This window comes from Sturnus vulgaris, chromosome 1 (assembly GCF_052056855.1).
Source record: "Sturnus vulgaris isolate bStuVul1 chromosome 1, bStuVul1.hap1, whole genome shotgun sequence".
Taxonomy (NCBI): domain Eukaryota; kingdom Metazoa; phylum Chordata; class Aves; order Passeriformes; family Sturnidae; genus Sturnus; species Sturnus vulgaris.
This window is the reverse complement of record NC_142243.1, coordinates 137,304,632-137,324,801: the sequence shown is the minus strand read 5'-3', so window position 1 is coordinate 137,324,801 and position 20,170 is coordinate 137,304,632. Positions and strand designations below refer to the sequence as shown.

The 20,170-nt window shown below is 36.1% G+C and overlaps 1 protein-coding gene across 3 annotated transcripts in view; it reads left to right on the top strand.

Moving 5' to 3' along the window:
* Positions 1–20,170, top strand: part of LRP12 (LDL receptor related protein 12) — a 99,162-nt gene that overhangs the window by 62,294 nt on the left and 16,698 nt on the right. For all 3 annotated transcript variants that reach the window (XM_088178068.1, XM_088178073.1, XM_014879337.2), the window contains one exon: positions 15,139–15,195. In XM_088178068.1, the coding sequence (XP_088034194.1) occupies positions 15,139–15,195 (57 nt within the window). The remainder of the gene's footprint in view (positions 1–15,138; positions 15,196–20,170) is intronic.

The following is a 20,170-nucleotide window of genomic DNA, read 5'->3' as shown; positions in this document are numbered from 1 at the left end:
AACAGGAGTATCAAAAACGGGCAGCCTGATATTGGCCGCTTTGAAACTCAGGGAGATGGTATGGTTCCAAATATGGTTTCAGTGAAAGGAGGAAGTTTATGTCTTTGTCATTCATCTCCATAGGCCTTTTCATTCAGCTGGTAACATTAAGGGGGAGCAATAATTTCTCTTGCCTCTATTCCTACCTCCAGGACAATCAATTCACACCTCTGTAAATGCACCTATTTCAACTACCTAACTTCCTGGAAACCTCTTTGCTCTTTTGAATTGCAATTAAATTACATCTGAAACATGATGATTCAGAGTGCAAGGTACCACCACATTTGAGTTAATTTGACCCTGAGATAAACAAGTATCATGACTTTTATAGATGTTTCCAATTCCTTGTGAAGCACTTTGATAGAAATTATGGTTCTGCTGCCGAGGACTACATGGATGTAGTTGACAGACAGACAGGAATATCTGTGCAGATTTAAGAAATAAATTGGATGTAGTTCAGTTTTCATGTTATATATAAGAACTAAAGATTCTTGAATGCTTAGTGCTACTGTAATATAATAAAATTTGGGATTTTGTGACCCATAAAATGTGAGACTTGTTTTTACTGACTACTGAGAGTAGGCACAGAAAGTGCATTTAGGGTCATGCAAAAAAGCCCTCATTTGTAAACTATGGCATCTGTGAGTAATTGTGATCCTTTCGTTTCTGTGACATACTGTGCTATGTAAAAAGCCAAAACCAGAATCCATATAGCAGATTACTTCTGTCTACTTTAACACATTTAAAGTTCAGGGGTAATTTGTGAGTCTCAGGGATGTAGTTTGATAGTCGGAAATTACATACTTAAGTGTTTTGAAACAGACTTTGTTGTGTTCTCTTCGACCAATGTTACATATACTGTGGCTGTCTTGAGGTTGTGCTGTACTCTGCTGCACTGCAGCTGCCTAAACTGTATCTAGTGAAATGCTTGTCTAGCTCTACAGAAAGGATTTTATTTTTCTTTATTTTGCAATTACGGAGTCATAGTACTATTCAACACTTGCATTTGTAGTCCCTGATTACAGAAGACTGTGTTTGTCTTTTCTAACTACTGGGAACCCCCATAGCAAGAGGCTGTAGTACCCTACAGTCCTGTGCAATATGAGAAATAGTATTCTGGCTCTCAGAAGTGCACTTGTTTCCAGTGCATATAAAGGTGGTAATATTAACTGTCCTTATCTTACAGTTACTATATTAAAAGTGTTGTCACATAATCTCTCGTTTCTATTACTACCTCCAGGACAATCAGTGTAATTCAGGCTTTCTAAATGTTTCATGAAAGGGACAAGTCTTTCCCTTTGATTCTCAGAATTTTGTACTTTTTTCTCAGTGACTTGGGGGAGAGAGGGAAGGTGAAGCAGAATGAGGAGATAGTTGTTAGCACAGGATAGCTGTATGTCGGAGTTCTGTTTCACTCAGTTTTACTCTCCTGTTGTTTTGCTGTGTTTCTTTAGTGCTGATGGCTTTATCACTTAGGAACATTACTCAAGCCTAGCCATTCTTTCCTTTGTGCCTCCCACCACCTGGGTAGTCCTGTCCATGGGAAACACAAAGTCATCCTGTGTGCTTTTCTTCAACCCCACCTGTTTCTGCTGTGCTTCCTGTAAAGCACTGCCATTTGATTATGTTTTGGAACATGGTGGGCTGAGATTTCCAGTTATTTTATATATTGTGTGTTGTTTTTATTGTCCTTTCCTTTATCTGATAAAAATGTATCATACCCCGTTTTTACAAAGCAGTGAGTTCTGTGGGGCAAGAGTTGTTTTTCTTACTTGTACAGTTCCTGACACAATAAAGCTATAATAACAAGAACTGCTGTACTGCTACAGGAAAAAGAGCTATGCAATGGTAGGTTACTGCATCATGAGCCAAGTAAAGAAGACTCCGAATTTATCAGAAATTTATTTTGAAAATTTATTTCTAAGATACTCCATGATGTTTGACATAAAACAGGTGTACTCATGCTAATGTGCGAGGTAGAGCACCAGCATTATTCTTGCAGGACAAGAATCACAGGATTTGTAGCAGATAACATGAAAGGGCAGGAGGAAATAAGGAAAAAGATCTTTTCAAAGAAAGGGAGAGAATTTGGGTCTTAGCAATATGCACCTATTTGTCTATTGATTTTGAAATTTTAAAAATACATATAGACGGCTTCTAGACTTTTAAAAAATATCCATGAGGCTCTCTGGAGTTTCCTATTTAGAATCAACGACTTGAATCAATGCAGCAGCTGTAGTGGAATTTTCTCAAAGAATAATATAGGTCTTGCATAAAACACTGAAGACAAAATAATTTTTACGAAATTATAAGTTTCATTGGCTATTTCCCTTATCATTCGTTTGCTTTGATGAATCAAGTCTATTGAACAAAATAATCTAAAAATACCAAGGCTGCCATGCACAGAATTCTTTCATGGGTGCTCAGTGTACCCATGCAAATATGTGCACACATGTTAATACTGGGAACATGCTTTAGCAATTTCAAGATCTGATTCTTATTTTAAGAAGTTACTCATCTGGGTAAAATAATTTCCATGTCTTGCAGGCAATCTATCTTCTCTTAATGTCTTGTCTTTTTTGACTTGCTGCAATTCACAGTACATTTTGAGGAATGCAGTAGGTTATGACCAGCAAGTTACAGCAAGTTCATCTCTTACTCTTCCTAAGTCCTGAGGATATTTAATAATCAGCATTGTTTAGACAACTCTAGAATTAGCTACACTGGCTAATTAATAGCATTTCCTTATCATAGCAATTGAAATTTCCCAGCTGACAATGTTAGAGCAAGAACTCTGTCAATTCCATGTCTTTTCAGTAGGGAGAATAGAAGCACCTACATGTTGTGGTTGCCTTGAAACTTGGTGACATCTCTGCTTCTGTCTGCTGTAACTAGCGTAGATTAAATAGCTTGTAATAAATAATGAAATTAATTTTGCACAAGGTTGTTTGCATGAGATTAATGAAAAGCATTGTTTCACAGGTGTTGAAGGGGCAGGCAAAAAAAGTGCATTGCCTTAGGAGCTCTACCCCTTTGGCTTTGCTTTTCTCTGTTGTGAATGGGTGCAGGGTTACACCATGCAAGGTTACTAATACATTTTAATTAGTTCAGTGAAGCATTAACAAGGGGCCAAGACTATGTCTTGTGTTACTGGAAGCTGGGCAGGCAGCATGGCATTTGGTTTAAGTTCAGTTTCACTGTGAATAGGTGTGTGGGGTCCAAAAACTCCAGTTAGCACGCTATGCATAAACAAGTCTGAACAAGTCTTTGCAAGGTCTGTAGTTTCTGTGAACTTTTCTCGTACATTAAAGGAAACAAGTTTTCTGGGGAATTCTGCAGTGCTTTTTAATTCTATCAGAAAGAAAATAAAACACATTAAAAAGTATAAAAAGTTGTCAAAATCAAAGTTTTATTTCTAGTAATAGGTAGCAAGAAGGAAAGAAAACACAGTTTTATCTTTCAAATGAGGATATTTTTCCTAGATGAAAGAAACATGCAGTGTTTTTATGATTTTTATATTTGATATATGTGCAAAATATGCTGTAAGTATACTGTTGCTTCACTGCCCTTCCCAGTAAACTGCTTGCTTTCAAGTCACTTATGTCACTACATGAATTCAGCTGAGATGTGTTGCTGTTAATTCTAATTTATTGATACTGTCATAAAGGTAGAGTTGAAGCTCAGCAGCACTATACCACTGACTCCAGTAATGCCTGGTTTGCTCAGGCTGATGTTCCAAAAAGAATATAGCAGATCTGGAAATTACAGTTTCATTTGTCAATCCCTTATTTTTGCTACAATCAGAACCATGAAATTTCCTCTTTGATCTCTGTCTGGATTGTGTCATTTTAGCCCTTTCTGCTGATTAAAGACTTAAAATAAATGGATGTTGTAACTTTATTTTATTAATCCAGTTAGCCTTCTGGATTTTGAAACCATTATTCTCTGGATGTATCTTTGGGTTTTGGTTTTTTTTTGTCACATGAGATGTAGGCTCACTAATAAAGGTGCTGCAGTAGAGCAGTGTTTTCCTTCTTTTCAAAAACCCTCGTGATTCTCCCCCACCCTCCGATATCAAGTACTCCTACACTATTTCAGTCTTTTTTGGAAAAAAAAATCAGTTGTAAATCTGAGTCATACTGTAATCTGGAACCAGAAACTTGGATATTTTGTGGGTTCCTGGTAGAGACTCGTGGAGTGATAGCAGATTATATTTTCATTTCTTCAACCTTATAGTAGGTTTTTAATGGTTGCAGTTATTATTTATGAATAATTATTTAATTTCTTCTCTTAGCACTTTTTCAGGATGGCACAGGCCCAAATCATTAGAGGAAAAGAGGAAAACCAGCACTATTATATTTTAAGAATATATGACCTGATGAAGTCCTGCTGTTACCATCTAACTTGTGAAAGAGTAGTAAAATCTTCTGTTTGTTTGTAGATAGTTATGGGGTTTTGACTTTAATTTTTAAAAATACAATACACCAGCTCTACTTAGATTGCTGTGTGTTAACATTTGTTCCTGTAATTAAAAAGAATTAAGATGAGACATAGTTTCGCATGATGAAAAAACAAAACCAATTTTTTTACTGCAACTGTAATTTAAAGAAACCAGTAGGTAAAAGTACAAAGCATGTGAAGAGTATGAATCAAATTTGCAATGCTCTTTCCTCTACTGTATAAGCACTGTACAGCCCACACATCAAAATTTTCCCCTAGTCTGGCACTTCTCAAATGTGAGGTAGTTTAAATTCTGAAATGGGGTTTCAGAAAAGGATAGTTACTGCAGTCGTACATGTACGAATAGGCTAAACAGCTCTTTCATTAAAAACCCGAGTTTTGGGGTTTTTCTAGTTTTTTAAGTAATATAGCAAAGGATGTTTCCAAATAGGAGGGCAAAGTGTTAGGTTCAAATTAATGCTAGGGTCTAATCGGTTAAGAATAGGCTTCTAAGCCTCATCATAATGTAGCTCATTTAAGCATGGGTAGGCAGTATAGTCTCTCTTGCTTCCCCTGCTAGTTTTGGATCTACTCCCTTTTCCTCTGATTTCCTCAATCTTTTCTGTTGAGATTTAGTTGTAATTTAGGTGATTGAATTCAGTGTTTGAATTGTTTAATTTTGGTGTAATAATTTGGGTTTTTTTTCTACTCCCTGTCTAATGCAAAATGCTGTGTTAGATTACCACCTGAGAAGATGTACAACATCAGGCAGTGGTCACTCAGGTAACCTCCTTTATACCTGACAGGGCAGAAGTCGGGTAGGGTGTGACATGAATAGAACTACTTATGTGCTTAAAATCAGGAATCTTGTTGAAGCTGAGCCAGTGTCTCTGCTAGATTTCCAATTTCCACTGCTTGCTGCCAAGTATATTAGAGCTGTCTATAAATAGTTTGTGGAATTTTTGACTAAGAATGAAAAATAATGTCAGGTTCGTTTCTGTCCCTGCCTTTTAAAACAACAACTGAAAAGCTTTAACTTTTTTTTGTTTGTTTGTTTTGAAACTTTCACACAAAAATCATTAAGTCAGATTAGTTTAGCTGCTACTTTAAAATTTTGTATTTTAATGACAGCAGACAAAATACAAGGAAGATTGGAAAGTGACTGGGAAGCCACACTTACAGTGCAGGAATGTGAACCATTTGTAGACTGCAGCATCTTCCAAACATTTGCTTGATGTTTCCTGATAGTGCTGTAGGCTCTGTTTTAAGACTCCAGCATCATCTGGCTGGCAGCATCTGTGTCAAATTTGTATTATGCTAACATCTCAGATGATAGGGAATTTTATACATTTTCCTATGTGTGTTGTAATGGCATTCACAATTGGTGTAATATTGGTGAATAACGTATGCAGTGCCTAATGAATCCAGAATGAGAACTTGTGTGGTTTACACTGAATGGCTGCAGAGGTTGAGCTTATTCCTGAAATAGAGGCAGAGCCTCCCTGGAGCAGTGGTGAGTAGAGGACATGCTTGGAATGTGTGTTGGTACATCCCACAGCCTGGCAAGAGGAGATTTTTGGAGCAAAACAAGTTATGCTGAAGACATAAGTTTGTGCTATATATGTTTCTAAAGGGTTTTTCTTGGTAGAGGTCTAGTGTGGCCCAGAAAACTCAGTACCTGTTAGGAGCATGTTGTTTAAAAGAAATCCAGTTTGCTGGTTCCAAGGTCCCAGTGTAATGTGTGTGAAAGCATAGGAAATGGAGCAGATGAGGAGATTCAGAAACATGCCCCTTACCTGAAATAAAATACTAATCTAGACAAATCCCAAGTTCACACTATAAAAGTATCAGGAATAAAGAATGTATTATGTTTTGGTATAGAAGCTAATAGATATGTAATTTGTAAATTCAAAGCATTCACTGATGTAGTGAACTTAAATTTTTAGAATATGGGTTGTAATAGTTAATTTTTGAAGAAAGAAGGCAGATTTTTTTATAGGTATTACAGGTGTTTTAGGAGGTAATTACAATGCTAAGAAACGTAAAAGTAGTAGGATATTTGTCTTTGGAGATTTTTAATTCAGTGTTCCAAGATTATAAAATCATATCATAGAATGGCCTGTGCTACTAAAGGACCATCTGCTTCACCTGCTGTAGGCAGGGGACCTTCCACTAGGCCAGGTTGCTCTAAGCCCCATCCAGCATGACCCTGAACACTTCCAGGGATGGGGCATTTCTATGGGGAGAAAACTTCTCTCTTCCTCACCAGCCTCACAGTAAAGAATTTCCTCCTGGTATCCAAACTAAACCTGCTCTCTTTCAGAGCAGTCATTACCCCTTGTCCTGACACTGCACGCCCTGTCCAGCTCTCCTATAGGTCCCCTTTAGGCACTGAAATACCCACAGCTGAATTATCACAACTCTCAGCCTTTCCTCATAGCAGAGGTACTCCAGCCCTCTGATCACCTTTGTGGCCCTACTTACAGCAATAAAGGTAGGTGTGATGTTCATTCAAATACTGATGAACTTCTGAATTCAGGCGTTTTAGAGCAAATACGGATTTGGAAGCTTCATGACTGTTTTATTCACCAAGAAATGAATAAAGACCTCTTTTTCGAAAGTGTCATGCAACTACATGTTGTACACAAAGTCCCTCTGAGAGAAGGAAAGGACAGTGTGAGAGAGTGATTAAAAGAAAACAGTGTTAGACAAGTTTTGAGTATACAGTGCAGACTTTCAGCAGCAGCATACCTGTTATTTTATACCCAAGAATAATTGTCTAAGCACAAAATGGTAGATGCTGGTTGTTGTAAAAGGTAAAAATAAAAATCTAAAACCTACATAAAATTATTTTATTGCAGAATCGATTCTCTAGTTTTTGTCTTCTGTTTACTAAATAAAGTTACATCACAGTTGGTCTAAAATAAAAATGGTGCCACATAAAATAACACTGAGTATTGTAAACAAATTCTGTGCTTTATCTGCTTTCACAGTGAAATTTTATGTGGTTATTTCTAGCTTTTGTATTGTTAAACATTTAAATAAGCCACTATTTCAGTATAGTTTCATCTGTTAGTCATTTTTATTCTGAATTAAAGAAATTGCCTATGCCATTGTAGTGTTTGCATATACAACACTTTCTCATTTCTTCTGAACATTGGCTTTCACTGTTTGAAACTTTAGATATATTAACTGTATCCTCTTTGTAGCAAACGATGTTCTGTTACTGGAATTTGGAATCAAGGCTGTCACTGTTGCTGTGATTGCCTTTAGTAGAAAATTCTGACTGATGCCTGGTTGGCAGTAAGTCTTTCTCTCAGTGTTTCAGTGTATTGCATGTGTAATTTTCTATTAAAATAAATGGTTGTTTAATCCATCCCTCACATAAAGGATACTGTGCATCTTGCTGCACATTTTAAATCAGATTTACAAATGATTACCTGAAATTCTGATGACTCCAGTACTTAACCATAAGGACATAAGGAAGAAAAAAGTGAACTTAACTAGTTAATGCCAAACTGTTGATTTAAAAATAAATAATACAAAATTTGTCAATAACTCTTCCAGAGATTCTGCAGCTGCTCTGGAGTTTATTGGTCAGTTAATGCCTAAAAGTCAGTATCATCCCTTCTCTTGATACTTTTTAAATTGCCTTTGGTCATGAGTTGCCCTTTGTCAAGGAAGTAAGCAGCAGTTGGGTGTAGGACAAAACCTAGTGGTCAAAGTGCAATATATTATGTAAAAAAAGTCAGTGAAGACAGGAAAGTACGAGATAACTGTGGTTTGTGAATCTTATTCTGAATAGTTGATCCAAATACATATTGGAGCACAAATTAACTTTATTTCTTACATATCTCTAATAGAAGGAATGTAGTGATTGCAAACTAAACTGTCAAAAGCCAGGAAACAGTAAAATGATGGTACCTGTAAAGGCTGGGACTCTTATTGTAGAAATTTGGGGATGATACTGCTGCTTTGTTTTTTTACTGGATATAGAGATGGTTGCCTGGTTTCAGTGGACTGTATGTTCTGAGCTCTGCCGTGCCTTAGTTAGAAGCATTCCCTGTAGTAATAACTCCCTATTTCACGGGCTGTTCTGGGAGGGTAAGTTTCAGACTGCTCTCATTTTTTTTCCTTTTGTTGCACCGTTTGCTTCACTTTCAATTCCTTCACTCATGTAATTTGAAGTGCACATGCAGCTCTTCCTGTCTTCTGAGGAAGAGAAAATTTGAATTTCTGTAGTTCGATTTAGCAGTGGTTGGAGAACACATGGTGCACAGATAGAAAAGAAACTACAAGAGAAACCATAATTTTAGAGACTGGGTTATAAATGAGGAAAAACCATGTCTAGTCCTTTTTGCGTGCTCATGGCCAACTGAGAGTACAGAAAGCTTTTCTTTCAGTTGATACTCTCAGTACACTGAATACTGATCCTTCTGCAGTGCAGGAGAGCTTTGCAGTATGGTCATGTAGCTCTTGGCTGTGGTTACAGCTTTAAATTCCTGCAACTAATGCATTTTATTCTAAATGCACATTAGATTAACAAATATAAGGAAAGTGTTCAAGAGATGAGATTGTAAATGACGAGTCAAAAGTCTGAGAAGACTCCTGACCTGATTTTTTTTTTTTGACTCATTAATTGTAGATGGCCCACAAGTAAATAATTCAATGTAGTATTTTGGGTTGCATTCTGAACTAATGCTTTTATCATAGAATGGTTTGTGTTGGAAGGAACCTTTATAGATCATCTAGTTTATCTGAAGAAGAATAGTAGCACTTGTTTTTCTGTTGGTCTCCCACATGCCCAGCTGTAACCTGTAACATGATAACCATGGATTAACCATAGGTGTGGTAGGCAAGAAGCGGCCTTCGCACTTTTCTGTTACAGGCTTGGCTGAGGAGCCTGACTGGGGTTCAGCAGGACACAGGGCATCTTCAGTGGAAACTTGTTTCTGCACAGCTGTTCTTAGGTGTTTGCAGGATGTGGGCCTCTGGCTGGAACTGTCACAAAATGTGGTATCAAAAAGAGTCATTTCCAAGAAGTCTGGTGGAATATTGCAGGGGCGTCATGGATTTTTCCACCTCCTGTATCTGTAGATGAAGAAGGTTATTTTTATTTTTGAACTCATTAGTCGAAGTACAATGGCTAAGTGGGTTTTTAGTGAGGTGATACGGAAAGCAACACCAATTCATTCATGAAAGCATACAGTATTTTTATTTTGGTCAGTTAGAAGCAAGACTCGGTGAAGAATAATGCAAGGTAACTTCAGGGCAAGAGGCAGCTTTGTAAGGTAGAGGGTGGGAAGGAATTTTGGGAGTAGGATGAAGAAAGGATGTTTGGTCATGAAATACATTGTCTAAAGTAAAGTAAGTGGAAGGCATATCACAATAAAGGGTGTTTAGGAACACATTATAATACAGGAACTGTTTTTGCTTTCTTGCCCTTGATAATTGTGGTTCAAGAAAAATATCCTGTCCAGTCTGCTTATGTAGGATTCATTATTCACCACACTACCTTTTAGCTCAAGATAGTTTAGGAAAAGCTCTCTCTTCATAGCCAGTCAGTTACAGCACTTCTTCAACTTACACAGTTTTATTTATAGGGAATTGTAATTTGGCTGTTGAGGATAATGGCACAAGCTTTATCTTAATACAGAAGAATTTAGCTTCAATGGAGATAGGTGCATGTGATTTTTCTTTGTGGACAGTAACTACTTAGAGTAACAGCAGAAATAAAGGTGACTTAAATAGCTTTTGCTACTGTGATTTTTTTTTTCCTTTTAATTTTTTCATTTCAACAACCAATTTTTCTGTAAAACACAATCTGGATTTAACTTAGTCACAAGTTACATGATGTTCTTTCAAACTGCAGTTACAGAGTTTGATTTTGTGGTCACAGTGGACAAAATTGCATATACCAGATCTTTATATGTGCTTTTGCAGTATTTATTATTTCAGGATATTAGATTAGTATTACTAATTTTAGTCAATTTGAAATCAAAATGGCTTCATTTAAGAGTCATTATTTGCTGTCTTAAATATATCAGCATTTAGGTAAACTTGTTCTTTATCTGAAGTCTTCAAGTTCATATATATATGTATATATACATGTTTATTTATATATCTGGAGAGCAGAAGGTTATCTTGTTTAATCTGAATATTTCGACTACGGGACGCTTAATTATAGGAGGGTGAAGGTAAGTGGGGGTCTGTGGTTATGCTTTTGTAAATGCATGAATTTGGATAAAAATCAAAGGAGTAGCTCATATCAGGACCATAGGCTTAGTTATATGCTCTGAAGTTATATGCACATAATCCTTTGCGTCTGATAATCAACCTGTTTTGAGAGCTGTGCTGTGCAGGCTATGGGGAAGGATGGATGTAGGGGTGTAACATCCTAAAATGAAGGTTGCTGCATTGTGGTTAGACTCCACAGTGAGGCTCAGCATCACTGCTGCTATCTGGGTTTCAAATATATAGAACTTGGCAGGTAATTTTTCCAAACATGTCATGTTTTTCAAGTGTGAAAGCATTCTTTTCCTTTGCTCTTTAGTTGAAGTGTTTGCTGCTGCCACATTTTCTTTGTTGCCAGCCCACTCCCCTGGCCTGTATTTAATCTCCTATCTATGATGAAACTCAGAAGTAGTTAGTGAGTCAAATACCTTCCAAGGCTGTGCGTTTTACCTTTTGCCTAGTTCTGTTCACCTTTCCAGACTATGTATAGGAGTCTTGGACCAGAATATTGGGAACTGATGTTGTGAGAGTGTCAGGATTTTCTGGGTGGGGTATGGGATGTTTACCATAGTTTCATATGGATTTGTAGGGGAGAAATTCTCCAACTGCTGGAAAATCTGAAGGCAGACCTGCTTGTTTCTGTGGTCAGATAGCTGTGAGGCATGAATCAAAAGGATTCAAAAGTGTCTGTGGAGCTACCTGACTCTCTCTGTCTGCTCCTTAGATGAGATGGCATTCCAGCCCAGAGGATTTGAATGGGACAGAAGAAAGTGGTGGAGGTCAAAAGGTCTGGCTTTGTGCTGTGAAAGTAAAATAAAATTCTGTGGATACATCTGTAAGAATGGTTATCTTCAAAGTTGTTCACCCATTCTTCTTCTGAACATTTGGGACATTCTTAAACTTGTTGCAGACAGAAAGGCACCTCAAAAGTTGGAGGTTGTTCCATGCTGTGAAACATTCTATCAAGAGTCCAACTCATTTAGTAACCAGTTGGGTGAGTTTTGTTATATTGCAGTCAAGCAATCTTAGAGATATTACAATGAATGGTGGCAGCAAAGTCACGTGCACCTCAGTACAAAGCCATTAAGAAGCACTTTCCATACTTTTCTTAACCTATAGCTTGCCAGTAGTTTAAAATCTCATATTCTGTTTATTACTTTATTTTGTTTTGTTTAGAAAAAGCATATTAAATGCTTGATTTTTATCTTGATCCTTGTCCATTTGAAATTCTAGCTTACATGCAGTTGCTGAGCATATCTTATGCTGCAGGGCTAAAGCTGACATACATTTCTGTTCTGTATTTGTGCTAAGTGTTTATAAAAGGACATGAAGAACATGGGTATAGTCCTGGTTACACAAGCGATTTCTTCTAAGAAGTCATCAGAAGAAAATAATGATGGAAGATGTTGGTTTTTTAAAAAATCCTGTTTTCTCACAGGCAGCACAGAAGGCAGGAGCTTCTTGGTGTGTAGCTTTCAGTGCTGTGCTGTCACACTCCTGTAACAAACTTAGTGCTAAGTTTTATTAAGTGACACCTGTTTCAGTTTAAAACTTCAGGTGGAAATGGACAGAAATAGTAAATATTTCTTTAGGACATAAAGAAATACAAAAAACTTAGTGGTGACCTAAGAAATTTTATTTAACATTTTCATGTTCTGATGTGTTAAGTAGACTAGCTGGAATTTCAAAGATAATTATGTTCCCATATCTTAATGGAAATTACTGATCTGTTATGTGATATTTTGGTCTTCTGGTAGGCTAACTTTATATTGTGATTATTTGTTGAGATCGTAGAACGATCATTGCCTAAAATTTTCATAAAGGTTTTAGCAGTTAATAACATTTAAATGGCATCTGAACACACTGTTTCAATGACAGTTTTCAATAAAAAAGGAAGTAATAATTTGAGATATTTGTCATCTTTAATGTAATGAAAGTTTATTGGGAGTTTATTTTAAAAAAATACCTTATTTTGATACTACAGTACTTGGATCTGAATTTAGACTTTATCATCACACATTAGTGCCACTTCTGACTAATCACTGAAGTTAGTTTGACAGTAAATCTGACCACTTTATTTTGAGAGATTAATTGTTAGATCGTAAAGGATATTTAGATGGAAAATACTCAAGTGTTCTCTCTTTAGGTATTGGCTCAAGTTTTTTTAACCCATTAATTCTCAGTTAACACATACAGGATTTGGATGCAAATTCCCATTTTAGTATGCTTCTCATTATTACTGATTTATAGTTTTTGTCAGTCTTTGATATATATATACACTGCTTTGTTTTCCATCACTCCAGTGTTATGTCAGTCTTTTCATGTTTTGTATTTTTATTAGAGCTGATTTCCTTAGTATTCTGGGTTTTTTGTTTTACTGGTCTTTATGTACAGGCAGCTTGTCAGGAATTTATATTCTGGGATCATCAATGGGAGTGCTCAGATACTGACTGTCATCAATGTAATTACTTCTGGGTTTTTCATATTTCTAGATGTTTGTGAGTTTCTTCTTTTTTACACATCCTCATGATGATCGTTTTCAGTGCTCAACAACAACTACAGATACAGCTGTATATGCTAATGCCCCTTTTTACAAATAAAAAGGTGAATAATCTAAGGTGTATTTGAAAGATGAAATGTCAGTAGGTTGTTTTTAGGTTCAACAAGAGGTTTTGAAGTGTGTTAATGTTTTCTTTATGCTGGTGGAAATAATGGAAAACAAAACAATCAGAAATGTGCTTTTTTTTTGTGGAATTAGTTGGAAGTAAAATCATTTTCCAGCAAAGATGTTTATTTTGTAAATTGAGAGCTAAGTGTTACCGTACACACAGAATTAGAGTGGCAACATCTCTTGGCATGTCAGTGGTATACAAAGTGGAGAAATTATTTGGAGAACGGTTTTTTAAAACTTAGATGTATATTTTACTTTGAAAATAGTTTAATTGAAAAAGAGTTGCTCACTAACACAGTACTTGAAATAGCTTTTGTTTTTAAAATACTTCAGTGTTGTGAACATTGAGGAGAATTGTTGCAGTGTGGAATTTTTTTAACAACTGAGACAAAGCAACTTGGTATGTAAATATATGCAGTGAAATTAGTACTTTGAATAAGGGGTGGGAAACATGTCACTTTGAAGAGCCAAGGAATTTCGTTTTAAAAAATAAATAAATTAAACTTGTTGTTTTTCTACAAATTGTGCTCGTCGGGTTTCTAACTGTATTGTGTCTTTAAGAAGCTAAAAATTATGCCTTTCTGTATTTGGTGTCAGCCCTGGGAGCAATTTCTGAAACATCCTATGTGTAATCATTGTACCAGAGGAGTGCTGAGGTGCTGCCTTAGGTATACTGTGTTCTTGGTCAACTTGTAACAGTCTTTAAATTGGTATAAAAGGAATTTGTGTTTTGTTCATATATTTAAGGTTCTTGTTACCTGGACATAGTACGCTGACGTTGCAGTGCTGGTAGAACAACTTTTATCACATGCTTGGAGATCTGTGTGACATGGCAAATCTTCAGTGTTAAAAAAACTTTAAAGGACTAAGAGTTGTGGGTTTAAGATTTGCTTAGTGAAGTATTTTACATTTTAGATTCACTGCCTGTGTTGAAAGGAGCTTATGTATCAAAGTAGCTCTTTGCTCCTGAAACTTCTGAAAGATTTTACTAAAAATTTGTTGTAAAGGTTAAAAGAAAAGATGATGGATAAAGGAGGGGAGAAATGCACACAAATACAATTTGATGTGTCACATCATGTACCAGGACTGCCACCTGCCAGCAAGTATGTTTGCTTTAGCAGACTTCTTTTACTTTGGAGAGTACAAACATGGGGTTTGGAGGGATAACTTTTTTGGTCTCTTACCAAGGCCAAATGGGCCTTGTTCATCTTTGCAAGTTCGTTTTGATGAACATTTGGTGGGATGTTACTCTCAAATGTAGCTTGTTCCCTGCTGTATCTGAGCCACCTTTCTGGATAAAAGGTATATAGTCTGCAGTTTCTATGAAATAGGGGGTATAGTCCCCTCGATGTCTTTATTTGCATAGCATTTACTTACAAATCTTGCTCCAAAAAGAGATGGGGAAGATGTATTGAAACAGACCTTTCTTGAAAATAAAAAAGCACTTAATGTCTACTATCTAACATGTGTAAAGTTTCTCAGAACTGACAGTATCAGTCTCTGCTTGTTCCTTAACTTTCTAATGTATCAAATTGTTCCTAGTAAACTAACAATGCTCGGGTGGGAGTATTTTTATTGTAACTTTCTCTCTAGTTTTTCTCTTTAATTTATGATAAAACTTATGTTGGACCTTTCATGTTTAATATTAATTAAAATAACTTCAGGTTTGTTCGTTCTGTTCTGTAAAAAGGTATCTGAAGAATTTTTACAAATTTTATCTTGGAAATTAGCTTATTCATTATGTTTAATTTTAGGAAATGGTGCTCTTGCAGAACATTCTGAAAATGTGCATATTTCAGGAGTGTCAACGGGTAAGTCATTTTTTGTAATGTTTAAATTTCATGCATGACTTAAATAGTAAATATTGAAAGCCACCTGGTATCTTATGAAGAGATATTTGGCTATAAAAATTATTACTGCCTTTTGCAGCATGTAATAAGGAATGAAGCAACTGGAACATGGAAAAATTCTCATAAGATAAAACTGATACCTGCATGCTCATGAACAGATTATGCCTTTCTAAGTGGACTGCTTAATTATTTTTCCATACAAACATTGAACTAAGAGAAAAGTTGGTTTAAGTTGAATTGATATTTTCTTTCCACAGTAAAGTTTTTGTGAAATGAAATTTACTGAAAGGTAATTTTGGACACCGCTGCTATCAAATAACATAAATCCAGGAGTTATGCGTTTCACCTGATTAGATTTAACTAAAACGACTGTACACTTGACTGCACAGTTTCCTTAATACAAGAAAAAAAATTTAGAACTCATGAAACTGAGAAACTCGTGAGATGCTGTGAGAATATGGGGTATAAAAGCAGCACACACTGCTCAAAGATTTGTGTTCTCTTCCAGTAAGTCAGTTTTAGACCTCTTCTGGGCAGAAGCACAGTCGAGTCTCTTGTGTTTGTGATGGGGCTGTGTGGCCATTGAGGCATTGGTGTGCAGTCTTTGTTCTTCAGATGCTGTGCAGTGTCAGCAGCTGCTGGGCGTGGTTTATCTTACAGATACCCAGAATATGTGCAAACGGGGAGATAAAGGCTCCTCAGCAGGTAGCAGGATACAAGCCTGATCCTTTCCCTAGGAAAGCTGCCTCTAATCCCTAGAATTCAAACTGATTTTCACACCCCCTTCTCCTAAAATAAGAGTCAAAATGCAAAGTTGTCCTTTTTGAGAACAGCTTGTATGTCTCACTGTAGTTATCCTTGCAGTTTTGCTTTAAACATTACGTTGCTACTTGTATGTTTGAGTTTTTGAATAAATTTGTGGTCAGTGGATGGTCTCTGTGACACCTACTGCTTTCTATTTCCCTTTTATTGTTTGCCACTCAAAGACTGTTGAAAGTCTAGAATGCTGTTGCTTTTTAACTGTACTGGTGCACCAAGAATCATGTACACTGCATTTATGGCACATTGTAAATAATAAATATCAACAAAGCTACTTGCCCCTCTTGGAACAATTATTGCTGGAATTTAAATGGATGAGAGACACTGAGTCAACCTAAAATCCTGCTATGCAGCTTTCAGGGTATGTTATAACAACCCCTCATGTCTTTGTTTACTGCAAGGGTTGTGTCACAGGTCACAATACAGGCAGAAAAGCATCTGCCGGGCAAGAGGTGAATGGAATTTTTGACTCTGCTTCCAGTACTTTGGCCAGCAGGCTTGCATAGGCAGTGCCAAGAAGAGCAGAACACGACGTACTTTGTACACAAGATAACAGCAGCTGGTAGATAGAACTTTAACCACTGAGAAGAAAGATCTATTTAGAAATAAATAATAACAACAACAACAAAAAAGTAAAAAGTTATCTCTTGACGTTCTTATATTTTTAAACAGCTTTCCAGATCAGACAAAATGAATACTGTACTCCTAAGTTTCTTTTTTAATACAAAGTGCAAGTTCTTCACTGGGGAATTTTAAGGTAAAGAATTTTAAGGGGAAGAGGTGATCTGTTAAGGACAACCTAAAGAAAGCATATAGACTGACCCAGTAGCATTTTCCTTACTGCTCTTCGTATGTACATCTTCAATTTTAAGTACATAGCCCAAGTATAAAACATGGTAGTGAATGAAATTATTTTTTAGTTCCTTTTAAATAAATTGGATCTCCCAAACATATTTTCTAACTTGCAGGTTATATGTTTCATCAAGTATACCTGGACAGCCTTATATTTAGCAGAACAATTTTAAGCAGAGTTTCAGTAAAATAGAACCAAAGACGTCTGGCCTTTAATCTTTCTAAATCCAACTTTCACTTGGTGTTGAAACCAAGCAAGCGATTTTCTTGGACAGCTGTACAGAGACAGGATTTAAAATGAAATTTTTGTCTTGATGGTAGATTTCCTGTCATGCTGCTGCTGTAAGACTATGTGACCTACCTTACAAAATTATGTTTCAATAGCACAGACCTCTGTGGCCTTTGGTATTTATGCTTTTGCTGTATACTATATTGCCAGGTTACAGGTACTCCTCTAATATATGAACATGCTCAGCAATTAATGGAATGTTGTCTCTTTGCATATAAGCTATCACTACAGAACAAGTGTTTATGCCTTTAAAATCTGAAGAGTTCAGAAATATTTTCAGGTCTATCTTTGAGGTATGTTGACCCATAATTGTCACAATTGCAAAACCAATTCCCCATCTCCCCAACCCCTCACTCTGCATTTTAAAGAACTGCAGCACTGTTGTATATATATGTATAATGATTTATTTTTACTGAATATGTCTCTGTATTGCAGAGCAAAGGGCATTTTAAATTAAAGCCTTTGGGCTTGATCTAGAGGCAAAAAATCCAATGCCTTCTTCCCCTGTAGTTCTCCACATAAGACTTTCAGTTGCTCCTGAGAGTTACAATGCAATAATTATCCTCCCTGTTCACGGTTTAGACTTTATCACAACATTATTCTCTTTTTACTCTAAGCTGTTTTAAACACCTTCAGATCATTTATCCAGCTGCATTCATGTCCTTACCATGTCCAATATAATGCATACCTTATCATCCTGTGGTTCACATTGAAAGCTAATTCTTTTATCTTTTCAACTAATCTCCTGGCATTACTGTGAAGATAAATCCCTAATCTCCCTCTCCCTGCTTTTCTGAAGTGACTTTTTTCCTTGACATGTTGTTCACTCTTACTACAGGTACTTTACTTCTCTAGATCTTGCAAAAGAATTTTTACATAGGTTTCTTAATTATTTTCTTGTTATAACTTGCTAGTTGAGTTTGGTACAGTAAACTTTTAGTTGGCTCTCTTCTGTTTACCAGTCAACATCCTGTAGTTTATCATAATGTTCTGTAATGTGGGATGGTAAACAAATTTCAGGGAGAAGGAAATAAGAAAAACTGTTGTGTCTGTTTTTAAAAAGTCTAATAAACACCAGAAAAATATGTGCAAGCTCTTTTGACTATTATTTTACACTGTAATATATGAAACATCCTCCGTCCTAATTGCACTATTGCAGTTTACTGAACAGTTATATCAGAGTAACAAACAGAATTGCAAATAGATTAATACAATAAAGATTATCAAAGGAAACAGTTTGAAACAGGTAGGAGATGGATGAGCAGAATTGTGCCATAGAATACAAGAGCATTTAAGGGAATGTAAGCAGACACAGCATTGATGTAGAAATGGTTGAGCAAGAGGAATTTGTTCCCCTCTCCAAATATTAGGGCCACCAGCATGAGATTTGAGGACATCTTGGGCATGCATCACTGGGTGTCTTTGCTTCTCTACAATGCAACCTTCTCAATTTCGTTCCTGCTTCTATCTTGATTGCAGACTCATTTCCTTTTATCCTGACTCATCTAATTTTCATTCTGCTGTTCTCTTATGTATTTTTAATACTTTAAATAAATTATTCTAAACCTAATCAGTTTTCCTGTAATTTTAAGTTATCATAGACACAACTGACCTGTATGACAAATGCTTGCAGGGCTGCTAACAATTGAGATTAGAAGTCCAAATTTTCCTCAATTTAAAGTAAGGCTATTTGCCTCTATTGATGCATTTCTGTTTTACATACTGCCAGTTGGATGTTTTTTTTTTATCCCATAACCTTCTGTGATTGTTGCTTACGTTCTGCATGTTTACAAATACACGAATAAAATGTTTGTTACATTATAGTCTATAAAGGTGTACAAGAAACATCCTAACCCTAGTTAGGCAGAGGATCAGGAACTGATTTTAAAGGTTAAAGGCTATTGTCTTTATAAAGTATATTCCCTATAAAGCTATTCCCCTTTAAAGCTCTTCTATGTCCAAAGGTTATCCTTGATTTTCAAAATCTCTTTGAGAAATTATTCTCTCTCAAAAAGACAGCACTTCTGAAGTGCAGCTTCTGCACCGTTGATCTTGACCTTTATACACTTCTTAAGCAAACAGATTTCTGTTGTCTCCTGAGTTAAAAGTTTAGTGCATGAATATATACCAAGTATGCAAGTGTATTTAGCTTGTCTAGCCAACTTGAAGTTAAGAAAGCTATAATCCGCTTTTCAAATCCATTCCCCTTTTTTTTGAACCCCCACTTTGTCACATGAATACTTTCTTCAGTGTTTTCTCTTCTACAGCACTTGTATAGTTTTGTTTACCCTGTATTATTATGTGGTCATTCTTGCTTCCTTATGCCCTCCACAGTCTGCTTCTCTCTCCTCGTATTGGATGCTGGTGCAAGTGATCATCTTTTGCTCTCAGCTCTGTAGTGTGAGCTTTACTGGAAACAGAGAAAAAGACATCTTAATAAAAGAATGTAGAAATTACAGGGATAAGGTTGGTTCTGCAAAGGATAAAAAAATCCTGAGTTTGAGTAAAACTGGAAGCTTTCATGTGCTCTGAAAGCACTGCCTGTGTTATATAGGATTTTCATGTGGAATTTCTTCCATTCATGCTTGTGTACAAATACGTTACTTTTTGTACTGATGTTTGTAGGGTTTAGCATGTTAACGTTTTTGGAGGTGAACTCTGTAAAACTGAATGAACCCATGTTGAATGGATTGTTTTTTATGTATTTTAGTGCAGTTTCCTTTGTCAGGTAAACTTAATATCTTCTTTAGAGCCTCTCAGTGCCAAAATTTTGTCTGTCAGTTGTAGTGTAAATTTCTCAGCAACTTTTTTGAAGCTGGGGACTATTTCAGTAATAACCAAGTATGTGGAATTGTTGCCAGCATTTAAAAGCTTGGTATAAGATGTCTTATACATTCTTCTATTTTTTTCATGTTTTTGTTCTTTATGTTTTTTGGTTTTTGTTAAAACTATTTTACTTTAACAACTGAATAACCA